This window comes from Cricetulus griseus, chromosome 5 (assembly GCF_003668045.3).
Source record: "Cricetulus griseus strain 17A/GY chromosome 5, alternate assembly CriGri-PICRH-1.0, whole genome shotgun sequence".
NCBI classification, from domain to species: Eukaryota; Metazoa; Chordata; class Mammalia; order Rodentia; family Cricetidae; genus Cricetulus; species Cricetulus griseus.
Window position 1 is genome coordinate 125,119,488 of NC_048598.1, and position 17,681 is coordinate 125,137,168.

A 17,681-nucleotide genomic window follows, 5' to 3' on the forward strand; every position below is an offset into this window, starting at 1 on the left:
TTATCAAAGTTCCCACAGCACTATAACTCCAGATTATTGTTCAGAACTATTGAAAAACTTTATTTCCTGAAATGCTAGCAAAATAGAAACAAGGTAATGCATTGTCTTATACTGTTCTTTTAATCAAAGAAAAATAATTTTTAAAAATTAAAAAAAAAGATTTTCCTATGGCCATTACTCTAATAGCTCATGGTACTATATTTATTTCTAGATCCATCTGAAGAAAATTTGTAAACTTTGATGTTATCCTAACATTTAAATTACTTTATTAAATTCAAAGGAAAACATATTAATTTCTTCTCTATACCATTAAGATAAATTGTGTTTGGCAATAAGTAAATAAACATTTTTTTGTATGGTAATGTGATCCTCTTGTCCCTGGAATAGTTAGGGTTTCCTATACCTTTACCCCACGCCAAAAAAAAAAAAAAAAAAAAAAAAAAAATGTTAACAAACATTCAGCCTTCATTAGTAATTAGAATAAGTTTTAAAAGACATGAGATATCATTTTTTTTAACATAGAAAAGGCTGGCAGATATCTTAAATACTGATACATCATTGGACATGATAAAATAATATAGGCCTTCTGAAATCAATCAACATCCATATGAACATCCCAACCTTTCACCCAGGAAGCTCAGCCATACAGGATCCATTCATTCACCCATTCATTCATTCATTCATTCATTCACTCACTCACTCATTCATTCACTAATCCATTCATCTATCCTCTCATCTGCCTGCCAACCGCTCAATGACTCTGCCACTCATATCTATCTGCCCTTCCACACACACCCAGCAAACAACCATATACATCCTACAAGAAATACAGGTCAGCCCCACAAGCTCCTTGCCCTGAATGGGTTCACAGTTTAGCAGAAGGATGCAACGTGAAAAGACAGAGGCCATGGTAAGAACTACGTGTAGGAAAGTTCTTGGAAAGGCTGGAAAAGCTGGTCATGCAAAGCCATTAGTTGTGATGTCATTTGTAATATTAAGAAAAAAAAGATGACCATGCACCAGCAATAGTCAGATGGGTAGACCATGATGTCATAGCCATTTGGTGGACCCCCAAGCAGGGAGGTGAGAGAGACTATGGTGCAAAGAAAACATGGACAACAAGATGTTCATTGTAACAGACAGGAAACAACTAAAAAGTAAGTAATGCCAATGAGGCTTTTAAAAATTGATGTTCAAAAATTTTTTAAGTTACTCTTTTCCAACTAATTTCAAGAGTCATCTGAGGCCTTTTTAGCTTTTGTTTTCTGTTTATTTTAAAACCTGTGGAGTTTTGATGTTCTAAATATATAATCATTATAAATTTAATAAAAATGACAACTTTAAAGAGTTCTTAAATATCACATTATTTATCACTATAGCTATAACTTCATTAGGTCCTTGGCATATCATTACCTAATTACAAACTAACTTCATTGCTTACAAAGAATCTGTAGCAGGACAGAGAACACAGTGACAGAATTTAATAGATGTTCCAGTTCAATTTCAAGATGCTATCAAGAAGTATTCTAAACTCATGAAGGATGAAGTGCAAAGAGGGATGAAATCAGTAATTTCCCCATGGGTGCTTCAGAACTCTGTCTCTCTTGGCAGACTTACCTTTGCAGCAATAGCTGCTGCAGTTATATGTGACGAGGAACTATCTTCTGTTGAAGCTACACCACTGTCTTTCTTTTCTTCTTCCTCTTCTTCACACTGAACCCCTTTGTCTTCTGTCTGTTTATGGGGGCTAGTTGTAGGAGGTGGAGAAAGAGGAGGTGGTGGTGAAGGTAAATCTTCAAGTTCATCATGCACCTCCTTTACTTTTACAATGGCATCACGTAAAAGATCGATGGCATGAGGTAGAGCTGGCAGTATGAACTGAAAGCATTCCTGCCCGCAAAGACAAAAAACAAATACAAGTTAAGCTTTTTAATAGACATAAAATAGTGGCAGTCAAATTGATTCTAGTTTTGGACTTGTATTTCCAGCCATTTCAAGAATGAGTCATATTTGATACACCTTTTTAATGTGAAATATGAAACAATCACAGCATATGGTATTTTCTATATGTTAGAGGTTATGGTCCAGAGTGAATGTACACTATGATTTTAAAGTACAATTTTGGCACAACTTTGGATTTATTTATGCCTTATATAGAAAGGATACAAAAGGCAGAAGTTTTCAAAATGTTTGTTAACGCAAGAATTGGATCTTAAAAAGCCACATTATGGATCAGGTTTCTGTTGTTGTTCAGATTGGAAATTCTATCACCATAAAGTATACCAGTATAGATATCACAAAACCACTAAGGAATAAGTAAAAGTAGAAATAAAATTGAAGAAAGTTCTAAATAGAAGTCAATATAATATTTTCTTCACATGCCATTATTATCTATAATGCATCCTCAAAAGACAAGAGGTAAGAACTTATAACCAAATACAGAGATAATTATGTCCGAGGAATAGACTAAAGTCTTTTTTTTTTTTTTTTAAGTTAAAGCAGCACCTCAATGAAGTCTAAGAGGTGAAGAAATATCTTTTAAAAATTAGCAGCATTAATGGCATAATTTGAAGAATGCCTAATCTTTGACACTTTTAGTAGGGCTCAACTGTTTATTGTTTAAACAGTATATTAAAGAATGCAATCTTGATGAAAGGTTTGATATTTTCCTTTGACTTCTGGGAGGTTAGAACCACACATTAGGATGTCATGCCTGATAAAAATGTCTTTATTTGTTAAGATCTTTGACTACTAGATGACCTGAAAAACTATGGATATCAAAGGCTCAGGTTGGCACTCTTCATTGGCAATGGTCTGCATATATATTGTCACGTGTCTAGGAGAGGATGGTAACATGTACATGGTCCAAAGTGAGAGAAGGCAATAAAAGCTTTTTGTTTGGTAGGTACCTCTTATATTCTGCCCTATGCACTTTTCCCTTCTTAATTTTAATCCTTATCACCTTCCTATGTAAATAATAACCATAACACCTATCAGTGAGTTCTGTGACTCCTAGTGAACTACTATGTAGTTTTAGGAATTACCTTAAGTTGTCACTAGTGAAGCTCATCTTTTGGAACACTCCAACTTTGCTGGTGACCAAAGAAGATGAAAACAAGTAATTTGTATGTTTGGACTACATGATTTTCCTAGGGCCTTTGATTTGAGCACAACCTATACCTCTATGCTGTATCTCAGCTATATTTACATATTTATTTTTCTAACTCAGGGGTAGTGTTAAATGTCATATGGCTACATGTTGAGGAAAAAAAGTTATGTAAAACTGATCTATTGAGGATATAGATACACAGGGCATATTGAAATCATTCTGGGAACTTAAGGGCGTGTATTAAAGTAAAATATGTCAATGTCCATCCAAAGAACTTCCTCCTAGGATTAGAAATTGACTGGACTCACATCCATTTGGCTGCTTAAATTGACTGCATGAGTCCAAGAGGTAAGTGCACACTAGATAACTGCCGCAAAGCAAGATGGGCTGAGTAAAGTTATATTCATCTTGTGCCCTCTGAGGCATAAAATGTCAACAATAACTGTCTATCTGCCAACAACTAAGTCAGAAACCACAGAAAGCTATGGGAATATTCTGAGTAGGAAAAGTTCTGCATATAATTGTCAAATTAAAATTGATGCTGATAATTCCTGAGGATACAAAGAAGTTTTTAGCATTCTCATCCTTGGAGAATAAAATGGGTGCTTCAAACTTGTCTTCACATAGGGGAAAAAATGTATGAAGGGCTCTTATGTGCCTTCATGAGTGTCTCATCACATTCAATAGAGGCAGGCAGATGAAGAAGGAAGGTTCCTACTAGTTGGATTTCTTCACTTTCCAGGAAAGGGACACTTGGACACAGATATTCATAACTTAATTTTTTTTACAAGTGTACCCTTTCTCCTATAACACTTAAACTTTTTTTTTCTTTCCAATCAGAAACCGTGGCCACAGCAATAATACAACTGTGGGTGCCAAAATAGGGAGCAATTTCTAAGAAGATGTTAAATATATCTTTAATTTTTTTTTTGTCAGAATTCCTGATGTTTGCTTTTGCCCTTACCACAACTGGGTAAGTTAGATTTGGCAGTGAATGATACTATATTGCCTAACTGGGAGGGCAGTTCACTAGCTCTGTACCTGTGTAACCATAACATATGACTTGGGAATGGACTCAATGGGAGATTCTATGAGGCACTTAACCTATGACCTGCAAGCCCTATACAGTTGAGGATAGCTATATATGTAGCTAAATACAAAGCCAAAACAACCTGAAAAAAATTTTTTAAAGTATTTAGGTAGTTCTTGAACATGAATTTTGTAGATGACAATCTCCTGTTGAAAAAGAAACGGTCATCCCGATACTACTAATGGCAATGTGAATCAGCATAGTGGTTGGACTTCATATCTCTTTAAAGTTGGGAGAGGCTCAAACAGGACAGGCAATGACTCATAACACAAGTATAATGAACGCCTGACTTTCTTTCTTTCTTTCTTTCTTTCTTTCTTTCTTTCTTTCTTTCTTTCTTTCTTTCTTTCTTTCTGGTTTTTTGACACAAGGTTTCTCTGTGTAGCTTTAGAACCTGTCCTGGAACTCACTCTGCAGACCAGGCTGGCTTTGAACTCACAGAGATCCTCCTGCCTCTGCCTCCCAAGTGCTGGGATTAAAGGCGTGTGACATCACCACCTGGATGCCTGGCTTCATTTTAATGTACTATCTTTGGATTTTATTTTTTTCAGTTGTACTATTCCTACATATAGATATGTTGTAATATTGGCATTGTTATTACTATAGTAGTAGTGATATTGTTGGCCAGATATATTTGGAAAGTGAATTCAAGCCTCCTTAAAGTGTAATACAGATAGAAAATGATTGTCCAGCAAATGACTGGGAATTGTTTCAGCTAATTTCTGTTACACAGTACTACATGAATATATCACACACTACAAAGAACAAGAAATCAAGGTTGGGAATTCTAAATTACAATTAAAATATGAAACAATACATAGTGTCTTTAAAGGGGAGATTACTTGTTTCTCTAAATCTAACCATATTTCATGCTGCTGCTTGCAAATGAGGGATATTCTCACTGGTGATATTGCTGTGTATGGATATAAGTTAAAGCGAACATAATTCTTTGAGTAATGTTAATTGTTTGGTACATACCATACCATATGTAGTGCAGAATTAATTACCACACAGGAAGAGTATAGACTTGCCTTTAGCTACTAGAAGGGGGACTTCTAGGACACTAGACTGCCATGACTGAGAGTGTTCTTGTTTGTCAGAGGGCTTTGGCAACCAGATCGCCTAACAATGTGAATTACAATGCAGGCTTGGACCTACTTTGGTATTGCTTTGCCTCTGAAAGATACTGGAGATTAAAGGGGTAAGAACTAAAGCCATTTGGACATGGTATGATGAGCTAGAATGAACAAACAAACAGAAACACAACAAACATAGCAGCTCAAATGAGATTCTCTGATTGGCAATGTTCCAAGTAGATTGTCACAATGCCAGGAGAGTAGCAAATTCATGAGGACACAGTAACAGGACAATGGAAGCTCTGCGTCTGGTATGTCTACTGGACTCTGATGTGTATCTCTTGGCTCACCTTAATCCATATTTTTTCCTTCTAAAACAATAATTGTAAATACATAAAGTAAGAGTGAATTCTCTGATTCTTCCTAATGAATTACGGAATTTGAGAGTACTTTTTGGGAATCTCTTGAACTTCAGATTAGTGTCAGCAGTGAGGAACTTTGGTGTGTTCAGCTTGTGGATTGTCTATTCTCATAGTTGGTTAAAATTGCATTTATTGAATCATATAAAGAATAATTACCTGAGATCCTTTCTTGCTACCAGGCAGGTTGATTATCAGAGTCTTCCCCCTTATTCCACACACTGGTCTGAAAACAAAGAGAAAATTCATTGAATAATGAATTCCAACAAATAGTCAATGAAGGCCAATCATACTGTTTTACCCGAGAACATCTATTATAGGAATAAAATGCTACAGTAAGAAAACACCAAGTTTTATATAAATTGGATATTCTGACTGATGTTTTAATAATTGTGGTTAATACAGTGGATTAGAAAAATGGAATGAAAATGGAATCAGAATAAACTAGCTGTTTTAAAGTAAGCTGAACCTTATACAATGGAGTTTTTGTTTAATTTTAGGTTTTAGAAATTGTAAGGGTTCAAGGACATAGAACCTTAATATATCTAATGTAGTAATAGTGATGTTCAAAAGTCTAAATTAGAAAGCATTCAAGAGTTGAGTGAAGGTTAGGTTTGTGTTTTAACTTTCAACAATGTAGAAATTAAAGCAAATCAGGGATTTATAAAAATGAATTGTTGTGAGGGAAAAGGCAAAAGAGCTTACTTATAAAAAGAATCATTGACAGTTACAGGTGTTTTAATATAGAAAGGTCTTTGAGATATCCTTGTCAATTTCTTTTTAAAAATATTTATTTTTGGTATTATAGTTTAATGATAATACTTCTCCCTTCCTTCCCTTCCCTCTAGTCTTTTCTCCATACCCCCCTCCCCACTCTTCTTCAAATTCATGGTCCCTGTTTTCCTCGGTCAACTTCAATTCCATGTATAAATCAGCTGGCTAGAAACAATATTTAAAAATAGAAGGCACTAGAAAAATTGAGCCAAGAATGGAAGGCCTGAGTTATTTTTTTCTTTTAAAAGTTTTCTTTAAAATTGTTCATACATGTACGGAGTATATTTTAATTACTATAAGAATTACAATTCTGCTATCTCACTAATTGCATTTTTGATGTAGTCACATTTTATTTTATAATTGAAAAAGAAATTATGCTATTTAAAAACATTTATAAGTAAGAATATTTGTCACAGGACAAATGTTCTTGTGATGGAGTTTATTCTGTGACACTGATTTTTTTTTAAAAAAACAACCTACAAATGTCCAACAATCTGAATGGAAAAATTTATTAGCATCTATTTAAAGCCTTCCATATATTTAAAAATGTTTGCTAATCATCCTTTAATTATCTTCATTTTGGGATTCATTCTTTTATTAAAAACTGTATTTCCTAAAAAAAAAAAACTGTATTTCCTAACCTTTGCATTAGTTCTTTGAGATTTCTTACAATGTACTTTGATCACAAATACATGCCAATACTTCCAAAACCCATTTCCCCATCCAACTTTGTGTCCTTTTAAAGACAAAACAAAACTCTTCAAGACTCCATATTTGGATGTATGGTCTTCCAATGGAGCATATACAACTTACTAGGGGATAAACGTAAAAGGAATAAAAGAAATCCTTCCTTAAGATCCTATTGCTGCTGGGTGAGATGGCAAACATCTTTAATTCCAGCAGTGGGGCTCAAAGGCACAGGAGTATCTCTTTGAATTCAAGGTGGACCTGGCCTCAAAAGTACAAAATAAAAGCATAGCATCGTTAAGTGAGGGCATAAGTAAAAAAATTTATAGAAGAAACAGACTTGAGTGGTTTTTAATGAAGGAAATATTTCAACAGATAAAAAGGGTTTGGGGAAGAGGCAAGAAAAAGAGCAGTTTAGTGGGAAATAGGAACCAACACAGGAAAATTTTAGTTTGAAGATCAGTATTTTTCAATGTGTAGTCTCTGGACCAGCATTATATATGTCATTTGGGTACTTAGAAATGCAAACTCTCACCTACAAGGATGACATGATCTGACAATCCAGGCAATGGTGGAGAGGATAACCTAAAAGCCCTTCACCTAAAATGAGATTGATGACTACTCTTTATGCCATCCTAGAGCCCTCATTCAGTGGCTGATGGAAGCAGAGACAGACATCTACAGATACACACTGAGTTGAAATGGAGAATTTAGTTGAAGAGAGGGAGGAATGAAGAGCGAAGGGGTCTGTACCAGGTTGGAGAAACCCACAGGAACAATTGGCCTGAACAAGGGAGAGCACATCGACCCCAGATGCTGTCGGGGAGGCCAGTACAAGACTGATCCAGACCCCTGAACATGGATGTCAATAAGGAGGCCTCTGCACTCCAGGGAGCCTCTGGTGGTGGATTAGTATTTTTCCCTGGTGCAAGAAGGGACTTTGAGAGCCCATCCCATGTGAAGGGTTACACTCTGGCCCTGGACACATGGGGAAGGGCCCAGGACCAGCACAGGAAGATTTAGTGGACTTTGCAGAGCCCCCATTGAGGGCCCTACCCTGCCTGGGGAGTGGTGGGTGGATGGGATGGTGGGTAGGCTGGGGGTGGGGGAGGAGGGATGGGGGTGAGGAGAAGGAGAAGGGACTTACATGTGAAACAAGCTTGTTCCCTAACTAGAACAAAAACAAAACAAACAAACAAACAAAAAAAAACCAGAAATGCAAACTCTCCCAAGTGTCCCTTCCCTCATTCACTGATTTAAGAAATGATGGGGATTGGATCCAGTAGTCTGGATGTTTATGAGTGTTAATGGATTTGGATGAGGATTCCTGGAGACAGGATCACCCATTTGGTATGAGATAGAGGTAGAACTAGTGGCTGGATGCTTTGCTTCTCTGATCTTTCAGCTCTCCCCCACCCTAATATCTGACTCTGAGTTTTTTTTTATTAAGACTAAAGAGAATTCGTTCTACAGGCACATGTGTGTACAGGTGAATGTGGAGGCCCAAAGTTAAAGTCACATCACTTCCTTGATTGTTTTCCATTTTATTTATTGATAGTTTCATAAACTATATACTTCTAGTACACATACGTGTATAGATATGATTAAATACACATATATTCATCTCTTCATACCATGTACAAAGACATGACAGTGTGTGGTGTGCACACTCAGGATTACAGTATAAAGTGTTTTTCTTACTACTAAGTATACCTTAGAAGTTCAAAAACTGATCAATATATATATCATTATATATTATATATATTGACTGTTCATCAATATATATCATTATATCAGTATATATATATATATATATATATATATATATATATACCCAATTGAAACATAAGAAAAAGACCTTGAAATCAATTTTATGAACATTATAGAGATCCTTAAAGAAGTGAATAAAACTCTTAAACTGAGGAAAAGACTAACAAAAAATTGGAGAAAATGAGTAAATCCATTAAAGAAAGCCAAGAAAACCAAGGGAGGAAAATCCAATGAACAATTAAAAGAAACAAATAAAAATGTTCAAGACCTAAAAATTGGAAATAGAAGCAATACAAAAAACACAAACTGAGGAAATTCTGGAAATGGAAAATCTAGGTAAGTGAACAGAAACTATAGACACAAGCATCACCAACATAATACTAGAGATGGAAGAGAGAATCTCAAGTGTTTAAGATACTATAGCAGAAAAAGATACCTAGGTCAAAGAAAAATATTAAGTCTAAAAAATTCCTGACATAAAACATCCATGAAATCTGAGACACTGTGAAAAGATCAAACCTAAGAATAATAGGTAAATAAGACAAAATGATAGCCTACAGAATGGAAAAAAGATCTTTACCAACCCCACATCTGACAGAGTACTGATCTCCAAAATTTATAAAGAACTCAAGAAACTAGACATCAAAATCAAAATGACCCAATTGAAGAATGGAGTACAGAGCTAAACTGAGAATTCTCACCAAAAGAATCTCAAATGGCTAAAAGACATTTAAGGAAGTGCTCAACAGCCTTAATCATCAGGGAAATGCAAATCAAAATGACTCTGACATACCATCTTACAACTGCCAAAATGGCTAATATCAAAGATACTGAGGATGACTTATGTTGGAGAGAATATGGAATCAGAGGAGCACTCCTCTATTGCTGGTGGGGGTGCAAACTTGTACAGCCATTTTGGAAATCAGTATGTTGGTTTCTCAGAAAATTGGGAATCAATCTACCTCAAGAACCACTCTTGGGCATTTACCCAAAGGATGCTCAATCATACCACACGGATATATGCTCAACAATGTTCGTTGCAGCATTATTCATAATAGCCAGAACCTTGAAACAACCTAGATATCCCTCAACCAAAGAATGGACAAGGAAAATGTGTTAATGTTTACACAATGGAGTATTACTTAGCAGTAAAAAAATGATGACCTCATGAAATTTACAGGCAAACGGATGGAAATAGGAAAAAAACACTGAGTGAGCTAACCCAAACTCAGAAAGACAAACATGGTATATACTCACCTATAAGTGATATTAGATGTAAAGCAAAGGATAACCAGATAACAATCCACAGGTAACAAAGGGGGACTCTAGAGGGACACATGGATCCCCCTGGGAAGGGAAGTTAGATGAGATCTATGGGGCAAAGTGGGGTAAAGGGGATGGTAAAGGGGATGGGGATGAGAACAAGAGGGAATGAGATGGCCAAGGCAGGGAGGGATACAGTGGAAGAGCAATGAAAGAGATTATCTTAATAGAGAGACACTATGGGCTTAGGGAGAAACCTGGTTCTAATGTAACTCCCAAGAAACTACAAGGAGTACCCCAGCTAAGACTCCTATCAATAGCAGAGAGGAAGCCTGAACTGGCCTACCCTGTAATCTGATTGATGAATACCCTTAACTATCATCTTAGAGCCCTTATCCAGTAATTGATGGAACCAGATGCAGAGATCCACAACCAAGAACCAGGTCAAGCTCCAGGAACCTAGGTGAAGAGAGGGAGGAGGGAATATATGAGGAAGAAAGGTCAGGATCATGATGGAGAAATCTCCAGAGACAGCTGAACCAAGCTCGTGGAGACTCATGAACCTACAGTTTTGGAGACTTCAGGGGACTGAACTAGGCCCTCGTTATGTGGGAGACAGCTGTGAAGCTTGGACTAGGTGAGGGGCCCCTAGCAGTAGGACCACTATTCAAACCTGGTACATGAGCTAGCTTGTTGGAGCCCAGTCCCTGTGGTGGGGTGCCATGCTCAGTCTTAATGCATGGGAGAGGGGCCTGACCCTGCCTAACCTATTGTGACAGATTATGTTAATTCCTCATTGGAGCCCTAACCCATGAGGAGAAATGGTCTGGGAGTGGGCTAGGGGGCGTTTTGGGAGTGGGAGGATGTGAGGGTGCTGGGAGGAGGAATGGGAGAGAGAACTGTGGTTGGAATGCAAAATGAAATAAGAAAATAAGACAAAATGGAAAAAGAGACCCAGACTATTATAACCCAGCAAAACTTTTCAATCACCATAGATGGAGAAAAAAGATATTCTATGATAATGTCAAATCACACACACACACACACACACACACACACACACACACACACACACACACACACACACACACACACATACAGCCCTATAGAAGGTACTAGAAGGAAGATTCCAATCCAAGGAGGTTAAATATATCCACAAAAAAAGGCAATAATCTCTTACCAGCAAAACTATAATAAGGGAAATACCACCACCAACACAAATGTAGTAACAGGAATTACCAATCATTGGTCATTGATATCTCTCAGTACCAATGGACTCAATTACCTAATAAAAAGATACAGACTAACAGAATGGATGTGAAAACAAGATCCTTCCTTCAGTTGTATACAAGAAAACAAACAAACAACAAAAAAAAACAAAAAACAAACCTCAATGTCAGATAGACATTATCTCAAAGTAAAGGTTGGGAAAAGATTTTCCAAGAAAATGGACCCAAGAAACAAGCTGGTGTAGCCATTCTAATATCTAACAAAATAGTCTTTAAACCAAAATTAATCAAAAGAGACGGGGAGGGACACTTAGTACTCAAAAAAGAAAAAAAAAAATTCTTAACATCTATATGCCAAAAGCAAGGACACCCACATTTGCAAAAGTAACATTACTGATGCTTAAACCACATGTCACACCTCACATATGAATAGTGGGAGGCTTCAATACTTCCCTCTCACTAATGGCATCCTGTCAGACCACCACAGATTAAACCTGGATTTCGACAACAATAATAACAACAACAACAACAAAAAAAAAAAAACATAGAAAGTCTATAATCTCATGGAATCTGAATGACTCTCTACAAAATGAACACTGGATCAAGACAGAAATAAAGAAAGCAATTAAAGCTTTCCTAGAATTCAACAAAAATGATTGCACAGCATACTCAAACTTATGGGACACAATGAAAGTAACGCTAAGAGGATAGTTCATGGCACGAAGTTCCTACATAAAAAAAACAAAACAAAAAAAACTGGAGAGATCCCATACTAGCATCTTAACAGCATACCCAAAAGATCAAGACAAAAAGAAGCAAGTACACCCACGAAGAGTAGATGGCAGGAAATAATCGAACTGAGGGTTGAAATCAATCAACTAGAAACAAACAAAGAACAATATAAGAATCAATGAAGCAAAGAGTTGGTTCTTGAGAAAAATCAACAAGATAGACAAACTCTTATCCAAACTAACTAAACAATGGAGAAAGAATATCAAAATAAACAAACCAGAAATGAAAATGGGGACACAACACCAGACACGCCAAAGAATCATTAGGTCATACTTCAAAAATGTAAGAGCAGCAGTTCTAAGGGAGAGGGGAGGTGGTTAGGGGGATTCTGAAGAAGGGAGGCTGTGATTAGGATGCATTGTATGAGATTAAAAAAAAGTCAACAAACTAAACAGATGCATAACAAATGAAGGTACTGAAACAGCAACAAAAAAGCCTTCTAGCTAAAAAAAAATCCAGGATCAGACAGAGTCACAGCAGAATTCTACCAGACATTCAAAGGTCTATAGCCAGTCATTCTTAAACTATTTAAAAAAAGATAAATAAAAACAAAGTCAGTACCACTCTAATACCCAAACCAGTGTATTAGACACAGAGAAAACTACAGAGCAAATAACCAATGAATACACACTCAAAAATACTCAATAGAATACTTGCAAATAGAAAAGACACACATAAAAAAGATTATACATCATGACCAAGTTGGTTTTATCCATGAAATGCAGGGTTGGTTTCACTACACAAGTCAATAAATATAATGAACCTCATAAATGCACATAAAAATCACATAATTATCAGGATACGGAATCAATATGCACAAATCAATAGCTTTTCTATACACTACCAACAAACACACAGAGGAGAAGATCATGGATACACTCTAATTAACAATAGTCTCCAGAAAAAAAAATCTAGGAATAAACCAAACCAAGGAACTGAAGGACCTCTAAAATGAAAACTCTATGCCTCTAAAGAAAGAGATAGACACTAGGCTACTATTAATAAAACTTTATAAGCATCAATATGCGGATTATACAAGGACATGTTTTCTAATTGACAGATAAATATACAGGATTTCCTTGTACAATTCAGATAAATGACATCTTTATGTATGAAATACAACAATTAGAAAGTAAAACAAAAGGATATAGAACTCAGCATCATGACCTCTTAAGTGAAGCAAGTGGGCATCAATGAAATACTCCACTGTGAAGAAATCATTCTAATCCAAGGCATATGGCATAGTCACCAAGAAAAAATCTACACTGGACCACAATGACTTCAAAAGACTCATGTGTTTCTCTTATTATGGTGAAATCAACTTATAAGTTAAAAGCAGAAACACATAGGTAAATTCCTATATACTGGGAAACTAAACAACAAATTTAAGGATAATTCATAAATCAAAGAGTAAAGCTCAAAGGAAACAAAGACATAAAAACATAAAACCAAAATAACAGGCTAAATGATGTTTTTCATGTTTACATCAGAAAACTCTAAAATCAATATAAACTTCCACTTCAAGAATACAAATGGAGAACAAAGCAAACCCAAACCAAGAAGAAAGGAAATAGTATAAAATCAAAATAAAACTTTAAGTTTTAAAACAGAAAAACAGATAAAAGTTAAAAATTCTGGTTTTTTAAACCATCAAACTGAAAAAGTAAGGCTGGAAAATATAGAAACTACCAATATCAAGAGTATAAGCAGAGGCTAGAACAACGGCTCAGTTGGTAACAAACATGGGGATCTGGGTCCAAATCCCAACAAACTACATAAAAAGAAAGAAAGAAAGAAGTCCAGCATGGCAGCATGCACTTGTGCAATGCCAAGGCTGGGGAGAATAAGATAGATTCTGTGGCTTGCTAGTTCCAGGCCAGTAACAGATCATATCTCACCAAAAAGATTACAATGCCTGAGGAACGACAATTATGGTTATCATCTGGCTTCCACATATGAACTTGTGCACACACACACACACACACACACACACACACACACACACACACACACACACACAGGATATTAGTACTGATCTTGATCTTGAAGACAAAATAAAGAATACTTCACAAGCATAAATCAGAAAACTCAGATGAACTGTACAAATTTCTGTGAATTACAAATGTCATAATTACAAGAAATAAGGGTATACACTCCTAAAAGTTTCCAGAAAGCCTATGGCCTGCCTAGTTAATTACTAACTTGCAAAAGTCAGAGTTATTTGGGAAGAGGGATTATCCACTGAGAAAATGCCTCCAGACAAATCTATATTACATTTCCTTAATTAGTGATTGATGTGAGAGGGCAATGCAACTCCTGGGCAGGTGGTCCTGCATTCTAGAAGAACACACGCAGAGCAAGTTACTGGTAGCGACCCAATAAACTGCACTCCTCTGTGGTCTCCATATCAATTTCTGCCTTGAGTTTCTGTTCTGATTTCCTTCAGCAATGAAGTCTGACACGAGTTGTTTTTTTTTTTATTTATAGAATACTTTATTAGTTTTTGTAATCAAACCCACGTAGATAAGACCTTACATATTTAATATAGTGCATTACTCTTGTACAAATATAAAAAATTAAGTTCAACATTTCCAGACCAATATGGCTGTTAATTTCTGTACAATGCTGACCCAAGAGTTGTAAGGTTAAATAAACCCTTTGCTTCCTACTTGTTTTTGGTCATGGTGTTTTACCTTAGTAACAGAAACCCTAACTAAGATAGTATGATTCTATGACAGTTCTATGATTCTAAGAGGCTGGAGAGATAGATAACTCTGTGGTTAAGATCATTTACTGGTCTTCTAGAAATCCCAAACTCAGTTCCTAGTAGTTTTAAAAAATTTAACATGTGGTTAACATAAAGTCATGCAGGTCACTGAAAAGGAAAGAATATCTCACAATTCAGTTTAGAAAGTCAGCGTTAATTTGACATTAAAATCAGATAAATATTATAAAAATGAAAATCAAATATACATTTTTTATGAATACAAATATACAAATATTTATTGTGTATAAATTTATCACATCTTCTTCACTGTCCTCCCCTTCTTAACTAGTCATCTATTCCACTTTCAGGTCTTTTTCAGGAGGGAGAAGGAAGGCTCCTTTCAGCATTTAATTGCTATCATAAGCATGTATAGGGATGTTATTTACTTACTTACGTAGAGACAACTTATGAATTGCTATGCCACTAAGAAATATGACTCTCCTTCTTGCAGCAAGTTAATTGCTTCTAACTCCTCATGTAGTGCTGGGAATTCATGAAAACATTCCCATCAATGATGGAATTATACCCTTTTTCTGAATGCCATAGGTCTGGTGTGTGTTAAAATTTTTAAAATGAAAAATTTTCCTGTTTTATTTATTTTTAAATTTCCCTTACAACTTTCTACTTTTTGTATTTTGCTGTTGGGTCCAATATTCTACTGATATGCATTGTATCTAGTTGGTCTGTTGTGTTTCTCAATGTGTATAATTCTTTGTTATTTCCTGGTTGTTCTTTCTGTAATTGAATGTGTGGTATGAATTTTTGACTAGTTTTGCAGAAATATTCCTTCAAGTTTTTCAATTTTTATTCATTTACTTAGATGGTCAGTTATTAAGTAAATAATGGTTTTTTGATTTTAGTTTTAATTACGTATCCATTGGACGCAAGGAGAAGGAGAAGGCGTCAGATCCCCTGGAGCTGAAGTCACAAGCAGCTATAAGCCAGCTGACACTGGGAACTGAATTCAGGTACTCTGAATGAGCAGCAACTGTTCTTAACCCCATCTTTCCAGCTTCCTGAATTTTTTAGTCTATCACAGAATCAGGTTACATAGAAAATTTCAGTAACATACAGTTGTTTCTTGTAAAAATTTCTGGATATATGTATAAGTGTTTTACTTTAACTTTTTGAAAATTCTTATTAAAAAAAAGAAACACAAAACACAGACTTTTTTCAGTTGAGTATGTGGCATGTTGCATTTTCCAGTTTGTTTCATGGTTTAAAGCTCAAGGATGCCTCACTTTGAATTGTACACAGGCCTGAAGCATCCTGGCTTTTGGCAAGCAAGGAGGAGACTCAACAACAACAACAAAATCAAAATAGGAACAAAGCACTAAATGTAGAGCACATCTGTACTATACATTTGACAATTACAATATCAGTAAAAGTGGTACAGTTTACAGGTGAAATGAAACTTTTGGGGATACTCTAATGATGCTGCCTCCGGGCTGGCTGTAGGTGTACCTGGCCACGCCCCCTAGGGCGTGGTCAGGGTGACATGAGGGAGGTTTAAGAGTGAGGGGCACACACTCTGGAGCCCCTTCTTCCCTTTCATGATCGGCTTGCTCTACTTACCTTGTTCCGTTCTGGCTGGCTAAGTTGCTCTGAGTAAGTAAGGCACTCCCTAATAAATTTCCTAATATCTTTACCTGACTCTGTATTGGTATTTCACCTTTTAGAGACTATCTGAAACTGGCCTACTACAAGTTTCTGAACCTGAACTGATACAATAAGGTATGTATGTATGTATGTATGTATGTATGTATGTCCTTAAAAAAAGAAGAAAATCCCTGTCAGTATTATTGTCTTTTTTAGTATTCAGTTGTTTCTTTTCAAAGAAGCATTTAAAATCCCTTCTCACTCTCTTTTATGTATGTTCTACAGACATTTCCTAAGTGATTACTATGGGAATTCCATTCAATATCCTAAAGATATAATGTTATAATTTGTTTATATAACCTTATTTTCAATAACATGCAAAGACTTTGCCACAATCTTTTTCAGTTAGGGAGTTCATAAATTGTATTTTAATTTACTATGTACCCCAATAGGATTAATATTTTATACATATCTAAGAAGAATTGATACATAATCCTATCCTTGCTCTTCATAGGTAGTTGTTTTTCTAATCCCCCCCCCCCCGAGAGTTTTTTCAGTTTTGTTTTTCTTTAGTGCGTGTGCTTGGGTGGTGTGGGAAGGGTGAACCTAGATGACTGGTTCAGAATGGCCTGCAGTGAATCTCCAGGAATTTCTCAGTTCCACTTCATGCTCTACTAGCCTGATCAAAGCCCTCACTGTGGGTTGTTTCTGAGTCTTTGCTCCAGTCTGAAAAGACTCCCAGTGTAAGCTTTTTCAGTCTGAAGTTCTAAATGAGCTTTCTTTTTTTATTGTTCACTTCAATAGTGTATTTTCATTCACTCATATTCTTTAAAATTTATTTATCATTAATGTATGTGTAGGGGGACACATATAAATGACATGTGTGTGAATGTCAGGATAACTCTTGGAATTTGCTTTGTCCTTCCACTTGGGTTGTGGTGACTAAGCTCAGGTTAGGCTTCAGGTCAAGTGCTTCACTTCATGTGCCATGTGATGGACTGAAAATTTAAATTAAACAATCAGTTTTTTTAGGGGGGGTTTGAGACAATTAAACAATCAGTTTTTTAGGGGGGTTTCTTTGTGTGGCTTTGGAGCCTGTTATGGCA

General features: G+C 35.9%; 1 protein-coding gene across 6 annotated transcripts in view; it reads right to left on the minus strand.

The window, feature by feature from the left end:
* Positions 1-17,681, minus strand: part of LOC100762786 (gephyrin) — a 375,076-nt gene that overhangs the window by 184,300 nt on the left and 173,095 nt on the right. For all 6 annotated transcript variants that reach the window (XM_035444849.1, XM_027418340.2, XM_027418336.2 and 3 more), the window contains 2 exons: positions 5,854-5,920; positions 1,618-1,890 (listed from right to left, as the gene is read on the minus strand). In XM_035444849.1, coding sequence (XP_035300740.1) covers positions 1,618-1,890; positions 5,854-5,920 — 340 coding nt within the window. The remainder of the gene's footprint in view (positions 1-1,617; positions 1,891-5,853; positions 5,921-17,681) is intronic.